General features: G+C 48.0%; 1 protein-coding gene across 1 annotated transcript; it reads left to right on the top strand.

The window, feature by feature from the left end:
- Window positions 1-10109: 10109 nt before the first annotated feature.
- Window positions 10110-12730, top strand: LOC147598257 (CMP-N-acetylneuraminate-beta-galactosamide-alpha-2,3-sialyltransferase 4-like; the record flags this gene model as incomplete). The annotated part of the gene is given in 5 exon segments (XM_086764206.1): window positions 10110-10202; window positions 10534-10656; window positions 12113-12271; window positions 12621-12675; window positions 12678-12730. Coding segments are annotated over 5 exon segments (483 nt in total), but the record flags the coding sequence as incomplete, so codon positions are not given.
- Window positions 12731-17976: the final 5246 nt, after the last annotated feature.

The raw sequence follows: 17976 nt of genomic DNA, 5'->3' as shown, positions 1-17976 counted from the left end.
CCCACCTCAGCCCTTTGCTTCTCCACTGTTTGCTGTGGTGGTTCACCTCCTTACCCTCCCCTTTCCAGGGAACCCCTCTCTGGGTCTGCGGCTTTTTCAGGAAGCCTGAAAAAGCAGCTTCCCAGGAAAATAAAACCCCTCCAGCCACCCGCCTGTGTGGGCCTGTTTCATCTGCTCCAGGGATTCCATCCCCGAGCTGGGGGAGCGCACGGGGGGCCCATGGCAGAGGCAGGTGCTGCCAGCTTGGGGTGAGGCCTGGGGCACGGCTGGGATTCAAACCACGGTGGTGGTTCCAGCTTATTCCCCCGTGGTGTGCGGTGCCAATGAGGGCAGGGAAATGAGGGCAGGCCTGCATGGTATGGCCTAAAAATGGCTGCCAGGCTTGTGGGGGCTGCTGGGCTCTTGATGTTGGTGTCACAGCCCAGAGCCCCGGTGCGGCTAGCCAGCGGTGTGCCCTGCGCTGTGCGCCCCAGCTGCCATCAGACTGCTCCACTTTCCTCCCCTCTGGTGCTTTTAAATTTATGTTTTTTCACTTTATTTGTTTTATTTTTATTTTCTTGGTGAGGGCAAGAGCCAGAAACAAAGGCCATGAAGGCAGGAGTGCCCTGTGTCTGTCCCTGCAGCAGAGCTGCTCGCAGCATCTGCATTTTGGCCCTGAGCGTGCAGGGCTGGACCCGGCTGCAGCCTCCCTTCTTGAGGCACAAGCAGAACAAACCCTGAAGGGCTTTTCCTCTCCTTGCTCTCCAGCCTTTTCCTCCTGATCTGTCCTCCTGCGGGCTTAGGGCTTGCTGGGACAGTCTCTGCCCCAAGACTTCGTGCGTGTGGGGAGAGCTGCCAGGGATCTGGGCTCCAGCTCTGGAACAGGGGACACTGGAGGGGAAAGCGAGGTCCAGAGAGCATCACGGCCCAGGGCTGCCCTGCAATCATCTCTCGGTGTCCATGTGGCGGTGGTGGCTGCAGGACTTCCCACTCCTGGGTGGTCAGTGCCTGGAGGTGGGACATGCCACCTCCAGGGACATCTAGGGAGGCTGAGGTTTTGCTCGCCAGTTCCTCTGCCTCCTTGGCCCTTCCAAATTTTGTCAGCCAGGAGTGACTTTGCAGTGCGTACCTAAAGCACTTGATGGCACTGCAGGAGCACAAAACCGCCTCAGCCTCCTCTGCAGCTCAACTGGATTTTTAACCCTTCTGTGGAGGCGAAGCTGCTGCAGGTGCGGTGGCTTTCCAGGGACAAGGTGTGGAGGGAGGTTTGGGGGACAGCAATGCCCAGCACTCTGCTGTCCCCAACTAGGGCAAAGCCTTGAGCCCGAGCTGCTGGCTGCTGCTGCAGGATCACCCCATCTCCTTGGGGCTGGGGAGGGGACACAAGTACAGACAGTGCCGCAACGTGGGCCTGGGCATGTGTTTGTGAGCTGGCATCTTCCAAAACGCACGGTGGGTGCTTTGTGCAGTGGTTCCTGGTCTTGGCGTGTCTGAGACCATTCTCTGTGCAGGTCCAACAAACCTTCCGCAAAGAGACGGGCTGTGCTTAGCCGGGCAGCCAGGCAGGTAGGTCTGGGGCTAATTTGGGCAGTTGCACCTGTAAGCCAACGTGCCCCAACTGCATCTGCCTGGGTGCACTGAGGAAAGCTGCCGGTGCCCTGAGCCCGCTCAGCCCCCGTTGCTGCCACGTCGTTGCCTCCTGAGCTCATGCAGGCAGAGAAATGGTTTTCAAACATGCACCGGTCAGAATTGAGCCCTGGTAATGCATGATAATATCCTGCTGGCTGGCAGCTGGGCTTTGGAAGACAGCAAGCGAGTTTGTTAGTTTGCTGGTGCCTGAAGTTACGGATCCTCTAGCCAAAACCCAGGGAAAACTGTAGAGATGAACGGAAAGGCTGCAACAGCATTTCTGTATAGCACATGCTTTTTCCTGAAATAATCCCTGCAGAAGAGAAACTCTGTAAAAATATCTGGATGTGACAATCCTGGTCCTTATCTGTTCTTATCTACAAAGAATTGAAGAGGTATAAACCCAGCAAGTTCTGCCCAAATTATTGCCTGATCCTGGAGGTATTGAAAACAGTGTGATACCCTTCACAGAGGTTGTCTTGAATTCTCTGGTGGACACAAGGTGGATGGCTCTGCTTTTCCTCCTCCTCACAGGAAAAAGTTCTCTCTAGGACTTTTCCATAACAAGAGGACATATATCCAGGAGAGAAAGCTCAGAATCACGAGTGGAGAGGAAAAAACCAACTCTTCCAAGAGAGGAGAACAGAGTGGGTCTGGTTCCTGCACCTCTCATCCATTTCTCTGGATGGAGCACTCTTTGCTTGGTATCTCCCTGTTGTAAATGCAGCTGATTGATTTTCTTTCTGTTTCTTCTTTTGCACTTGTTTATTTTAATAAAGATAGATTTATTTTTTTTTTTTAAACCTAAAGCAAAATGTTCCAGCGTCTCCACCCACCCTCCTGGCACAAAGCACTGATGGTTATTTCAGTGGTTATAATTTGATTTCTGCCTCTCCTGCTGGGCTGATGTGAGAGAAACAATATTTAGAGAAGTTGATTTTTAATTTCTTTTTTTTTTTTTTTCCTGGAGCAGGGGAGGCAGAGGCTGGGAAAAGGGAAAGAGTATCATCAAGAGTGCACTCTCATTTTCTAGGCTTTTTGTTTTTTTCAAGTTTGTAATCTCTAGTGGGCAAAAATCACAGTACAGCTCAACTAATCAATTGCTCTCTGAAGTGGAGAGTGCCTCATCTCTTTAGGTATTTTTGTGTTATTGGTCTGCTGCAGTAGCTCTTAGTAGCTGCTCCATGCCAGTGATTTTAGATTTGTAGCCTGTACTGTGATAATCTGCATTTTGCAAGTGGGGAAACTGAGGCACAGAGTGGTAAATTCAGTCCTTCCCTTTCAGATCGCCTCTGCAGCCAAGAGCAGCATACAGGGCTGATTTCCAAACCCAGGATACAGTCAGCACACACAACCCACACCATATCTTCAGCAGCACTCAGCTCCCAATTAAACTTAGACAAAATGAGGTTTTCACTAGTGCTTAGCAGCCAGCCCTTCTTCAGTGGGAATACTGAGCAGCAGAATTTCCAAGTAATTCAGCTACTCCTCAGCTCTTTTTCCTCCAGGGAAAAGTTCCTGCATTTTGCTAAGAGGAATGGCTTTTTCTTTGCCAAAAATCTGACCCTTCATTTCTAGGCACATAATAAAAAACTTGTTTATCATGGGCTTTTTTTTCCTAATTTTTAAAGCAGCAGCAGCCCTGTTTTCCCTTTTTTTCTTTTATTTTTCTGGCTTCTAGGAACGGGGCTAGTGATTGCTTCTGTGCGTATCTGAAGATAATAGCTTTGCTAAATAATTTTTCCTCTTTTAAAATATATATCAAGATTGTCTGCTGCACAGTTTACATTTCCTGCTGTGGAGACAAATACTTTAATTAAAATGGAAGAGAGGAAAAAAAAAAACACAGAGAAAAAGAAAAAGCTTCTGTGAAAAGAAGCCTGAAAGACTTGAGAGAAGTCAAATTGGGCAAATGAAGCCCTTTGGCAGCCAGGATGCATTTTGCATGAACAAGTGCACACGTGGATGCAGGCTTTTGGGACTGTTTTCCTTAATGCAAGGAGGGAGGTGCCAGTGAAAGCCCCAGCTGCCTGGAGAATCCCAGTTGCATTTCTGTCAAGCAACAAGAGACCTTTTCTCAAACTGCTCATCCTTCACCTCCTGCTCCAGCCTGTGCACACGGTAGATGCAACGGCTTGGTTTCAGATGATCGTGTCTTGAGAAGAAGAGGGAAATGGGTTCTACCTGCCTTGACCCTGCCTCTTTCCTTCACTTAACAGCAAAACGTTAAATTAAATCCCCTGTGGTTGCTGTATTTGATTATAGGACTCCTTGTACCTGTGCTCCTTCCCTTGGCTTTAGCTTGCCCCTGGGGAAAGCACAGCAGCAGAAAACAGCCAGAAACTCTGGGATGTGCCAGGCTGGTATTAACTCCAGGGACAGATGAGAAGGATGGGACGTTGCAAGTACAAAATTGCTGCTCAGACCTGAAGATTTTCTCCCTAAGTCTAGTTAGAGACTGAAAGCATCACTTGTAATTTTCACTGCAAAGTTTGACAGGGCAGGAGAGAGGGAGATCTCATTTATAAGCAAAAGCACAGGGAGTCTGCAGAGCTTTCCTACAGGCAAGGTTTTAAGAGAACTCTTTCCTTCCTTGTATTTTTAAGCAGAGGAAGCAGCCTGTGAAGGGCACCCCCTCAACCCACTCCCATGCCCACAGTAGGTCTGAAGCCAGAAGAGATGAGCTAGCTCCTTCTACACCCCTGTCTTAAGATCTTTCTGGGAAACACTCCCAGGACCTTTTCCCTAAAATATACCCAGCCAGAAAAACACCCTGCCTTCCCAAAGCACAGCAGGCTCCCAGAGCTCCCCGTTCAAGGCCAGCCCTGGTGCACTGCAGGTGCTGCCCACAGCTGGGGGGTCGCTGGGGCTCCTTGGCACGGCCATGGGGAGCAGCAGCTGCCAGCCTTGGCTTTCAGGGGGCTGCTGTGCTCCAGCTGGGTGGCAGCGAGGAGAAGGATCTGCTTGGATGGATTAATCAGCCTTGCAAAGGTCTTTTTCCAGGCCAGGGTACAGGGGGAAGAGGGTGGACTGTGAGCATCACAGAGCACTTCCCCCCTGCAGAGCTGGGATTTGTATTGAGCTCATTGAGGATAATTAGATGATTACCATCAGATGGGTAAGCTGGGCTCTCACTTTCTGCACCATCCCTCTAAGAGAGGAGCATATTATTCCTGTTTTTCACCAGCCTGAATGAGCAGTCGTCTCTATATAATTAAGGCTGTCAGTCAAACTCAGACACCTCAACATGACAAACTCCGTGGCTTATGAGGACTGATCACAGGACTTTATTGCTTGGCAGTCAAAGCAGCACTTTGTGCTCTTATCCCTTGTTGGAGGAACAAATTGTAGGGCTGTGAGAAGGAAACGTCCCTGGGAAAGCGGTTAGGTGCCTCCAGTGCTTACAGGATATGCTGGCTGTGATGGTGGGTCCTGTGCAGGTGGTGGGATGAACCGCACTGATCCCCATGGCTCTTTGTGGTTCAGAGCCTGCTTCTGGGCCTCAGGGCATGGGTGGGACCTGCCTGTGGTGGCAGGGAGTTTGAGTGCTTATCTACTGCCTCCACCCAGCAAAACAGTGAGAGAAGGGCTTGACTCAACGCAGTCACTCTCCTCATTCATGGGGGACTTGTGGGCCAGCAGACAGAGCATGGGGGGGACCAGAGCTGTAGGGGTGAAGGTGTGGCACTGGGGGGTCTAGGCTTGTGGGATGGACATGCAGCCTGCCCATCTCTGCAAAAGTGCCAGGAGAAAGTTTATCAGCCCTGGTTTTGACTAGTGTTGTCTTCACTGCTTTGCAGGATGTGCAGGGAGGTAGCATTGAGTGCCAGATCTGTAGCAGGGAGGCTCTTTGCCTTCTTCGGTGCAAAAGGCTGATGATCTGGCTCTGTGCAGGTAAGAAAACCTCCATGCGTGCTGAGTCCTGCTCTCTGCCAGCCAGCACTCCCTGCTGTGTCCCCATGTCTTCACTGGAGGGACCTCAAAAATGGGATGTGAGAGAAGAGGGGAGGGAGATCTGTTTCCGTAAATCACACAGCAACCCTAGGTGTCCCCACAGACTGAGATGGGGAGGACTGACATGTGCTCCCAGCACATGGGCATCAGCAAGAGGAGCACAGGCCCTGGTCACAGTGTCCCCTCTCAGCTTCATGTTGGTTGCTCCAGCAGTTACGTTTCCCAAATGCTGAGCCCGCTTCTGCAAATGGCCCTACCACGTGTGGCTGTCCGTGCACAGGCTTTGCACTTGCATTTGTCTCTAGCAAAGCTGGGCTTCTCCAGAGAGGCTTTAACTGTGCCTATTTTGGGTGTATTTTTGGAAGATCAAGTAATCTTGGATGTCTTTGGGGGTATGGAGAGTAGAAAAGCATCGAGAAGGTGACTTGTTTCCCAAAGTGTAAAAATCTTTTTGTTGTTTTGCACAATTGTAAAGTGAATTTTCCCCTATGCCCACCTGATGTGCTGCCTTTGCAGCAAGGGCAAATAAGGAATAACTTCTTGCAAAAGTGTTAATATTTGCAGACACTTGTGCTCAACTTTTGCTGGCTGCTTGTCACAGAAAAGCTCACTGCTGCTTAATCACCAAGATGCGACCAGTGTCATTTTATTTAGATGGGTGCAAATGATGGAGGGCTTTTCCTTCCCTGCATCCACAGTCCCAAATTCACCTGTGTGGAGCAGCACACTCGCCGTGAGCTGAGCTCCTGCTCTGAATCAGCACAGCACCTTCATCAAGGTGAGGAGTCACTCAGAACAGCTATCGTCCATGCTGCTAAACTGCTTTTGGCTAATCTTTTCTCTGGCAGAAACCTCTTGATTTCAGCCTGGGAAGCAGCCCTGGTTAGGACCGGATTTCTCCTGCGTGTAGATTTCTTCTCATTGCTGTGAGCCTTTGCTGTCCTCAGCAAAGGCTTTTGTCCTCTGGGCATGTACCCACGCACCATGGTGTGGCTTGCAGCTCCATCCTGCTGCCTGTCTGTGGGATAACGGATCACTTTGTGCAACAGGGGCTGTTTGAAGGCCCTCGTGGTCCCCTGTGACATCCAGAGGAGCAGCCAGCTGATGGCTGTGGAGAGAAAGGAGCAAGGGAGCCTGTGCTGTTGATGGGGCACTCCACAGCTCACCCCAGCATTGGCCATGGCCAGGAGGGCTGCAGGTGCCAGGGAAGGGGAGCCAGGTTTGGGGCCAGGCCAGCCCCACGGGGAGCGTGCCGAGGGTTTGTCTGGCTCAGGGAATGCTCTTCCCTCTCTGCACTGTCTCCATGTCATTTTACAGATTGATGTGAGCAATTGCTGGAGTGCTGTGAGGACTGAACTTGGAAACGAGTGTCCTTAGCTGCTGGGAGAAAGAGCACTGCATTTACTGGGGATCATCATCGGAAGGCTGCATTAAATTTTGTCTAGCAAGGGGCTAACTCGAGTACAGCCACTTTGGAGGCTCCCAACTCTGAAACAGGGTCTGCTCGTCAGGTCTGATGGCTGCAGGGGCTGGGGAGATGCTCTCAGGGGGAAGAGGTCCTGTGAGCTGTGCGGTGGGGTGGCCCTAGCTGCAGTGCCGTGGCCGTGCGGCTGCTGCACCTCCCTCAGCCCCTCCATTGTCTTCTGCAGGTCTGTGCATGCAGAGCCTGTGCTGCTCTGTGACGCACTCACATGAAAGTCATGTTGAGTAAATTACCTTTTCTTCTTCATATTTCTGACCTCAGTGCTACTGCGGTCTGGGCTGGTGATGGGGGAAAATTCATTATTGTGGAAAGAAGAGGCAACCACCCTCCCAGGATAAAACCTGGATGAGAAACAGTGCACCCAATAAGGTGAATCCTTGGGGACTTGGAGGACTGTGTGCTGCCTGGCAGGGACTTGACGGCAGGGCAGACAGAAAAGCAGCAGGATGAAACAGCGTCCATGAGCCTGGAGGTGCCTTAGCTGGACTGCGGCAGAGATTCCATGGTGCTCATGGTCACTTCCAGAGTGCCTTGTCATCATCCCACAGTGCTGTTCATTGCCTCTCTCTATCTGAAGGAATGAATGAGGCTTACCTGAGGCCAATGATTTTCTAAAACTCAAGCTGTTCAAGGTCCTGAATGGCTTGACCTAACTTTGGTATTAGCTCTCCAGAGATCTGTTTCCAACTAAATTCCTTTGTGTAAAGGAGCCCTTTATGTGCTCTTGGGGGGCGAGGGGTGCTGTTCATGGGACAGAAGTAGTCAGGAGCTGGGAGACAGGACAATATGGTCAGGAGCTCAAAGCCCTGTATTTATAGACCTCTTTAAGAGACCTCCTGAACTATCTCAGGCCACAAGCTGAGAGCCTTTAGGAAGGGCTAGTGAGAAATGAACCTTTTTTTTTCTTTCACAGGAAGCATCTTGGTGCTTGCCAGAGGTGCTTTGTGTGGAGAAAGCCTTTTCTTGGAAGGTTTCTTAGCCATGTCTCATTGGTTGGGAATTTTATTGAGAGATGAATCAGTGTCTCCGTGACTGCTGATGGGTGGAGACTAGCAGCCTGGAGTTTATGTGCAGATACGCAGGAAGGCGAATAGAGATACGTTCAGCTAACTGTTGCACAATGGCATCTTGACACCATTGCAAGTGAGTTAATAGGCCAGCAGAATGATGCAATACAGATGCGTGTGTAAAATGTCCTCTGAAGGACAATCAGAGAGGAAAAGATGCACTGTTGAACTGATCAGTGTGCAGCGAGGCTTTGTCATGGGTGTCATGAGCTTTGGTATGGAATGAATGAATAAATGAAATTGGAAACATAACTGGAATTCTCCCTCTCTCTCGTCTTGTGGATAAACAATGAAAGGATGAATAAGCATTCCTCAAACATGCAGAGAAAGAGGAATGACAGAAAAGGGAGAGGAACTGTGGGGCCGGAACATGAAATGAGAAATGAGAATTGGCCCATTGCAAGTGGTGGGGCCACGTTTCTTCCCTGAAGATAACTTCTCGTGATCGAGTTCTCTCTGCTTTTACCATATTGCAGCTTCTTCCACAGCAGGAGTTTCCTAGATCCTTTGGCCAATATGAAGGCTGGGCTGGAGATGGGTGTCAGGAAGCAGATGTGTGAAGGAAGTGATAGCTGGGTTGAGAGCCCTGGTTTCTGAAGCTACTTTAAGTTCTCTCTCTTAGTACTCAACTTCACAGCCCTCTCTGCCTCTCATTCCTGTCACTGTTCATCTCCTCTCTCAGTAGATTTCTCTTTCTCTTGCTTTTAAACATGTCCTTTCAAGCAGCTCTGGTACTGATGAACTTAAGCTGCTAGATTGTAGTTCCCCCCCTTGAATTTCTGTCATACCCTGATCTCTGTTCTCAGTATTGCCCTGTCCCAACTGTTTTCTCTTGCTCTAACTCCATCCCAAGTGTGACAGGCCAGGGCTTGGCAAGTTGGGTGTCTCCCTCTGTTCTGCCTGCCTGTGTCCAGGAAGAGCAGAAAGTGAAGTAGACTGTGTCAGCTGTTGGCAAACGTTTTGATTTGGGCCCTTCTTCCTTAATCTAATTAATTAGAGGAATTTTTCTGTGGCCTCTCATTCTTCTTCTCTCCAATACACTACATGCAGGTATCCACACTTGACTTTCTCTCCCTTTCTTTTGCATCTTGTGTCCTCTGGCTAACTAGAGACCCCTCACAATTTTACTGGTATGTTGGTGGCTCTGCATTGCCTTATGGTTACTAAGATAAGACCCATCTGTCTAAAAAACAGCTGGAGTCCTACTAGTCAAGGCTTTGCTTGGCACTGTTGCTACCCCAGGAGTTACCTGGGAGCATCAAAAAGGCCCTCAGGGGATGTTGATCTAACCTGGTGGAAACACTAGTCAGAGGGCTTAATCTCTTGCAGTCTATTCTTTTGCCAGCTTATGGTGCCAGAGGTGCATTGTGGTCAGCAACGGTTACTCCATCCGTGGCCAACGCTTTGGGAAAGTGATTGACTCTCACCACGTTATCATAAGGTGCTGTATCCTTACTAGAGCCTTAACAATTAAGCAGAGACTGAGGAGTGATAATGTGCACGTGATTTTCTTGCCTATCAAACATAACATCTAGGATCCCTCAGCTCAGGCAGTCAACTTTCTTGTAGTTCATGACCAAGCACAGGCACTGCAGGAGCCAGGACTTGTACCGCTCATTCACAGATGTACTGGGGAGCTGGATAGCCATCTCCAGCTTGGTGGAGTGGCAGGCAATCCCAGTGTTACTGGACTACCTGCATCTTTACTCTGACTTGAGAAAATAGTTTAATTTCTCCGTGCCTCACTTCCCCATCTGAAAAACAGTGGTTGTCTGCCTTTTTATTACAAGGGAGAAACTACTTGTAATAAAGTAGTGATGAGGTGCCCCGTTGAACCAGGCTGCCGGGTTGGGCCATAGTGTGTGTTGGTGCCCTCAGGTGAGTTCATGTGGCCAGTCGTGTATCTGACAGCACGCAGGTGCTTCCATGGTTGGGAACAAGTGATACTGAAACTGGACAAATCCTGCCCTTATGACTTTGATTCTCAGATTAAATGATGCTCCAACAATGATACACTGAGGGTGTTTGTCCCAGTGAAGCCCCTGGATTTCCTCCGGCTGAGGGAAATATTGCTGAAAACAAGGAATAAGGTGAGATGTCTTTAGTGGGGGAAGGTTGAAATCAGGTTATTTGTAATGATGTATTCAATAGCTCTAATAATAATTTAGCTTTCAAATACTTAATGAGCTGCATAATGCACCTAAGACCTTATTTTTCACTAATTAGAAAGATCCTAGTCTCAGCCACATTGGAGACAGGTGTATGGGAATGAGTGGAAAAGACCAGGAGATCCTTTATTCCTCCGGACTCTCCTGAGTCCTTCTGAGCAGCCAGCCACAGCAGATGACCACAGCTAACTCTGGGATCTCTATCACGGCACTGTCTGGTATGCCTGGGCGTGCCTTTCTCCTACACCCAAAGGTGGGGTTTGGCCCCAGCTTCCCCCAGGAGTGGAACGGGAACATCTTCCACCTACGCATTCTTAACCTGTATGTCACCTATGAAGCGATGTACAAACCGCTGCAGCTGAGTGCATCAGGTAGGGTATGATAACGTACTGGAAAGCAGACAGATGGGCATCAGTGTTGTCTTCCCTTATACCATACTGCTTCAGTGTCATACAAGGAAAACATTTTCATTAGATTATCTGGTCCCTCCCCTTAGTAAATATAGTCTTTTCCTATAGCCTGGTGCTTCAGGTTTGGAACCCTGCTCCCACACAAAAAAAGGAAGACTTTTACCCATCTGTCACATCACTGCGGTGTTATTTCCATTCCAGTCTGCCCCGTCATCCCTTCCCATTTTGCATTCACATCCCTGTATAGAGTTATTTTTCTGTCTGTCGTTCGAGACCTCAGAAAACCTGGTTCTCTAGTGATGAGCAGCTGTGCCATATAACCCCTGTCATACGTATTCCTGTGCTTTCCCTGACTGAAAACCATTACTGATAATTAGCTAGGTAAAATGAGAGGAATTTTGGTTGGCATTCCTTAAAACACTCCGTTCTCACAGATTTCTGGCCTGAGGCTGGCTGTTATGCCCACTCTTTCTGGAGCGCAGATTTCCCCTTCGCTGCATGATGGAGGATTATTTCATTAATGAATCTAATGATACTTTGTCTTCGGTCCTGATGATATTTGTGATGGTACTGTGTAATCTTTAATTAACTTTCAGCCTGCCAGGCACTACCAGGATGTTTATAATCTGCAGCAAATGCAGGAGAAGCTTGAAGGCCTGGTGTGGTAAAATAACCTTGTCCAAGGTGATGCGCTGACTCCTGGCTGGGGCTGAGATTAGATGCCAAGTCCCTGACTGCTGAAGCAACACTGTAAAAAAAAAGTCCATTTCCCTGTAAAAATGTTTGGAAAGTGCAAAGTGGGGCAATCCAGGAGGGGAACGTGAAGTGCTCGGTTAGGCTTGGGGGACCAGAGAGCATGTTCAGCTGTTTGCGAGCGTGGCGGCTGTGCTGCTCGGTCACTGGGCTTATCAGGCAGCGTTTGATTTTGTACGTGGCCATGTTAGCTTTACGTGAGCAGAAGGCAGTTTTGTAGCACGCAGGCCAGGGACAGGAATTTAATGCGTGGATTGAAAGTGAGGTATCACACGAGGGCCGCCAGCGGGGAATACATGCAAAGAGGCACACGGAAAAGACAGAGATGCAGAGACCTTGCATAGGCTCTGTCATCAATGTGGATTTGTTAAATAGTGTGCTGATTTCTTCCACTCAAAGCTTTTTAATTTCCAAGGAGCTCGATGTTTTATTATCCAAGAGCTCTGGGAGATGAGCCCTCATCTTCCACAGCATCTTTGCGTAAGATGCTTCTTGTTTGAGTTTTGGGAGTGCTGTCCACGCACCTGCCCTATTTTATTTACATGGTTTTTTGCTATATTGAGCATGGAAGAAGCTACTGGTCCCAGCTGCAGAGGCGTTGCTGGTGTCAGTAATGTAAAAGTATGAGTTTGAAATCCTAAACAGATGTTCTCTCTTTTCCCTTCCCAGAGATATGCCACCACAGGAATCATTGCTTTGAACTTAGCCCTCCGTATGTGCCAAGAGGTCAATATTGCAGGCTTTGGTTACCCTGGCAACCATGACAATACTATGTCAATACATCATTGCAATATGGGTCGCTCACGGAAAAAAAAAAAGAGAGAAAATGCCTCCCCTTCAAACCAAGGTGGTCTCCATCAGGGAGCCTACCAGGCAAAGCTAGGAGTCAAGCAGCTGAGACGGCTGGTAGCTATTGCTGGTGTTACCCATGGAAATTCCTGCTGGCAAACCCCAGGGGAATGTGTTAGGAAATGCTTTGTTCTCAGAGAGCAGCTTGGGCACAGATGCTCGCACCTTCAGGATGCCTCTTACCTGCCCTACTCTGGTGACGAGGGTCCTGTGCGGAAGTCCTGCACGGGGCTGCAGGCAAAGTTGGATTGAGCAGGATCTAGTGCGTTTTAGGCAGGATGAGGGACACTGTGAGAAATATTCTGTAACTTTCCCTCTCTTGCCCTAGCAGCTCTTTCAGCACAATATCACCACTGAGGGGAACTGGCTGCTGAGAATGATCGAGTTGGGGTGATTGCTGACATAGCTAGCCCTTTCTTCCAGGCCCAGAACTGCTGAGAGAGGGCTGTCCTGCTTGCTGTCTCCTCCAGACACCGCTGATGATCCCAGCTGGGCTTTGCCCTTGGTCCAGGTTGTTTTGAGCATGTTTCTTCCGTTGGTCTCTGGTTTCCACTGCAGACTGCTGGGGTGGAGGATGGCTTGTTGCTTATTGGGTAATCCCCTTCTGTAATTGGGTAATCCTGTGCTCATCAGTTATTCGTGAAAAGCGCTAACCGGAGATGCTAAACTGGTTCCCAGGCCCTGAGAAAGGGAGCGGGGTGAGGGTCCGATACCTGCTATGGGATTTCCAACTCCTTCCTCAACAGATTGGAGTGAGAGCCACACTCATCGCTTTGGAAAAGGGCCAGGGTGAACACTCAGGGATTTCAATGCCTTGCTGATTGTTGGGAAACATTAATGTCTGCAGGAAACAAGAAACCTTTTTTCTTTTATTGTTCTATTTGACAATAAATGCACTTCTGGTTTCAAGGAGTTGGCACTGTCTTGTGAGGGGAGGATTTCCAGTCAGGACAGGTGAGAATTACCTTAGTATCTCCTCTGAGATCTTCTCATGGCTTTATACCCCCATGTAATCCCCTCTTTTCTTTCTCTCTCTTTTTTTTTTTTTTTTTTTTTTTTTTTTTTTAACTCAGCATGCTGTCCAGAGGTTTCCATGTCTCTTACAGCTTGTTCCAAGCCTGGAGCCACCCTGCCAAGTCTACTTAGTGTGCTGGAGATCTTCCACATTTAAGAACCCCCACTTAGGAACCCTTAAACCCCCACTTATCTATGGCTGGCTGATGTCCACATTCCACCTCTGAGACCACATGTTCTCATCCTCTACCGCTTCCTTCCAGGATGCAACTATGTCGTGTTTCCCCTTCTTTACTTCTCTCTTTGCTAGTTTTTTCCTGGCCTGTTATCATCATGGGTTCACTTCACCAAAATGCTGCCTTTCCAACAGAAAGAACCTACAGTGATGACCCTACAAGCTGAGGGCTGCGTTGGTAGGACCACTTTGCTACAGCCTCTTCACCCGGGTGCTCATTGGGAAGAAGGGTCCTCCTGCGGAGCTATGTGAGGGCAATCTCTAAGAGTGCGGTTGGCTTGACTTCCATCAGGCTGCATGTGTCTTACAGCAGTGGCATTTGGGGTGTGTGAGCATTAGGACAGTAGCCATGTAACTGCTAACTATTTCCATGGGAGATGAAACTTCCACTTTCCCTCCTATTTTCTTCCTCCCCTTTCTTCACTGTGGTCAGTCTTTCAGGGCACTCCTTTTCCTGGGTGACTTCTCTTTCATTATCTCAGCCCTGCCTCCTGAAAGCTTTCCATAACACCCTGTCTCTCGTGATCTGCAAAGTGTTAATGCCCTTCCTGTTGCTCCCACTGCCATTCCCTTTTGGCCAGCCTGTTTCCTCCTCCATTAGAGCTGACATGGTTTTGTCCTGGTTGGTGCGTGCAATTCATGACCAAAGAAATGCTGACAAAACTCCCCCAAAGTGGCTTTGCCCTGGGAGGTTGGTAGAAGAACTGAAGGCTCCGTGTGAGAAAGGTCACTTGGAGGCTGAAAGGGGATGACCTACTCTTTCACATGCAAGCAGAACTGAGCTGAGCTTGGGAGAAAAAGGATGGTTTAATAAATTCTCCTTTACCAGCTAAACACTGGCTTTGGGTTTTACTCTAGTCTTTACTCTCTAAATAACACGTAATAACCACACAGGTTCTGCAGGTTTGAAAAATACGGTGTTCCACACACACGGAAATGGGCATTCGGATCTGGCTCGACCACTCTTTTGGGATTTATTGCTTTGTAAGTAATGGGAGCGAGCTCTCAACTATGTGGACAATTAATATTCTATGTTCTTCTCCTGGTAGAGTAAAATGGCGTAAAAATCTTAGTGTCTAAAAGCTGATGTATAAAGCATGCTATGAACTAACCCCAGGAGAGGGTTTACGTTTTTTCTCTAGGTACCATGTGTACAAGAACTTCACTAGAGCTTGCAGGAGCTGTGTCTGCACTTTCTGCTGCGGTTGTTGCAACATTTTCCTGTCATGTAGTGTCAAGTCATGGTAGCGAAACCGTAAACACGAGGCTCAAGAGTCTCAGCACTGGTCACTGCCTGTGGCAGTGCTCTCAGTACTTGCAGCAGGCAGATAGGCTACGCAGCTCTTTGCTCTTGTGTTTAAAAGCTGGCTGGTTTTCCCTCAAAACAGGGTTCTGTAATCTCTCTAGGTAACCACGATTCATTTCAGCTGCCTCTTGTTTCAAACTTTCCGAGAGTGTCAGAGCAACGTGGCAGGGGCTTAGGATTTAACCGTGCTTTGGTGGTGGCACTGAGTCCCCAAATCAAACCTTGTGTCCAGTTTGAAAAGTCGGAGATCTGCAGTCCTCCGTGCCCTACACACTTGTCGTGTTTGACGGTCTGAATAAGTCCTTGCCCTACAGCAGACTCATTATTATCAAGAGAACTGGAGGAAAGGAGGTGGAATAAGTAGGATAAGGCAAAGCCACCGTAATACAAAACATATGTAAATCAGGCTACGAGATACTGTAATAAGGATGTAATGGAGGGGGAAAGAAAAAGAAAATTAGTCCTATTGTTGCTTCAGTAGCAAAAGCTAGCATCGTTCTGAGGTGGTAAATCCACCTTTATCAGGGCTGTGGAAAGGCAGCTATACTTCTAAGCACAGCACATTTCATGCCAAGGCACTGCGAACACCCCCGCATCGATGGCGATGCGAGCCCCGGCTCTGTGGCCAGCCCAGGGGCGACCATGGTTCATCCGAGGCAGAAGGGCAGGGAGCTGCTGGGCTGTCTGGTGCCAGTCTGGCTCTCTCCAGGGGTCAAGGGAGCTTCACTGTCACCCACTGCCTGTCCACCAATGCTTGGCAAGCGAGGCTGGACGTCTCCACCATCTGTGTGAAATCCTTCCAAACATTTAGATTAAAGATTGACTTCAGTAAAATGTAGGGCTCCTAACTGACCTGACATAGTCCGTATGGAGTAGCTGCCACAGATAGTGACTATCTTGACACTGATTAATCACTTCTTCTAGTTGTGTATTTGTCCCTGGTTACTTGACACAGTTCTTCCCTAATAGCTTTTGAATAGTTCTGGGGTATTCGTACGACCTTGGCTTTGGGGAATAGCCCATCTGATGACACACATTACCTACCTCAATGTAGAGTTGGCTGCTTTTCATCAAACTAACTTGGACACTAGCTTTGAGGTGTTTTTTTTTCTTTCTCTCGTGTTACACCAGCTTCTGCCCTTTTCTGCAATGAGAAACACATTAGCCATGCTGGATTCTGGTTTAGGTGGCACCATTTGCGATGGGCTGGGGCTTGTTCTGTGCTATATAGTATATAGAGACTGTTTGTGGTTGCACCTCCCTGTCCTTACCTGTCACTTACAGTCACAGACATGACGAGCAATCTGCATTGCTGATGCTCCTTGCTTTGAAACTAGCAGTTAGATGATCTGTGACTAGAGTCAATCATTGCTCAGACAGCAGCAAAGTTGTCTAACACGCCAAACTAAATGCAGAGTTTCTCTCTCAGTACGAATCTTGTTCTCTTCTTCAAAGGTACAGGATCCAGAACCATAGGTTTTCCAGGTGGATCTTCCATGAGGTGTGGGATTGTTACACCCACTTCATATGAGGAGGCATCACAAGTGAGTTATGGGCATCAAGGCACTCCAGTAAGGACCTGTTCTGACAATACCAGTTTCTCAGCTCCTTCACTAGCCTTGGTGCAGGGTGTTTGCAGTTCAGCGCTGTGGTTAGCCAGGGGTTACTGTGTGACTCACCAATTCCAGGAAGCAATGTATTTGTGGAATTTGCAGCAAAAGGATCTTAAAGCCATTTTCAGGGGGTTTTTTTCCCCATTTTTCCTTGTGATTTATATAAATTGTTGCTCCCAGCAGAATGTCTGGGAAAGTTCAACATACCATTAAATTTTTGAGACATTTCCTTTTGCTTTTCCTATCCACTCAGACAACCTTTCAGACTTGGAGAGGTGACTGACTTGCTGAGTATAAGGACTGGTGACGTGTCAGGTGAACCTCAAGGACTTGATCACTGTCTACACACCTTGAGCCTAGACCCCAGCTGCACTGTGACGTGATTTAAGCTTAATTCACTGCAGGTGGCTGCTAAGCTGAGTTGTATTAACTGATACTGTGCTAGTTGGGATGGCATATATGGCCAGTGCCGCAACCCACTGAGAGCGATACTGGGTGAGCTGGTGTAAGTTGAGCACGTGCCTGAGCTTCTCAAGTACTTTTGGAAGTTCTTGTGGTGCTCCCCGTCTCTAGCTCCACAAATACTGCATTGTCTAAGTGCCAACATCTCAGGGATGTTCTCTCCCATCTGATGCATGACTTACAACCAAATAGTTGTTACAGATGGTCCTTTCACTTAAAATAAGATTTTTTTTGTTTGATTTTGAAATAGTTCTTGCCATGTTCTTCAGCTTCCATTCAGAGATAGACTTGGGGAACTGCTCAGGATGACTACTGAGGCAAATACATCCTCTCTTTTGGGAAATAGCTGTTGATTTACATGTGATACTGGGTTAGCTGTGACTTCGAAATCACCATAAATACAGACAGCTCTATCTGTTTTCCTGGCTATCACCAGTTATCTTATCCAAGAGTTCAGGTAACTTTTCTTTTTGGCTTGAGTTCACAAATTATATTATTTTTATACAAGCAAGTACAAGATGTTTTGTCAGTCCAGCTACACTGTGGCTGTTTTACGCTATGTAATACCTTGCTTGAGATCACAGAGGTTGAGTGTACGCTGTCTGCTGTTGTTACTTATATTTTAGTAATGTTCAGAAGAACAAAGATTACTTGGGCATGTGTTTTTAGAAACACAGATTCTCTGTAACACCTCCTTTCTAAGAGATCTTTGATGATCCCACCAGCAAATTGCCAGCATAGTGAATCATGTTTCATTTCAGATGTTATTCTTGTCACTTTAAAGGATTCCAAATAGTACTTTTGTTTCTTGCAAACTGAAAGAGCAATTACATAGACATTATGGCTTTCTACAGTTGTTGCACATTGTTGTATGCAAGCTGAAGAATATGAAGTTAACCAGCACTGACTTTCTAAACTGGTGGCTGGGTTTGATTTGCTAGCTTGCATGTTTTCTGCTTGGGCCCCATCCCTTGTGTTTTCTATATGATTTGTCCTTGAACAAATTACGATGTGTATTGTGAAACCATCCCTTGAGATAGAAGCAGCACGTTCT

The sequence above is a fragment of the Chlamydotis macqueenii genome, chromosome 20, assembly GCF_036417535.1.
Source record: "Chlamydotis macqueenii isolate bChlMac1 chromosome 20, bChlMac1.mat, whole genome shotgun sequence".
Classification (NCBI taxonomy): domain Eukaryota; kingdom Metazoa; phylum Chordata; class Aves; order Otidiformes; family Otididae; genus Chlamydotis; species Chlamydotis macqueenii.
The sequence above is the reverse complement of the archived record's forward strand: the minus strand, read 5'-3'. Positions and strand labels throughout refer to the sequence as shown.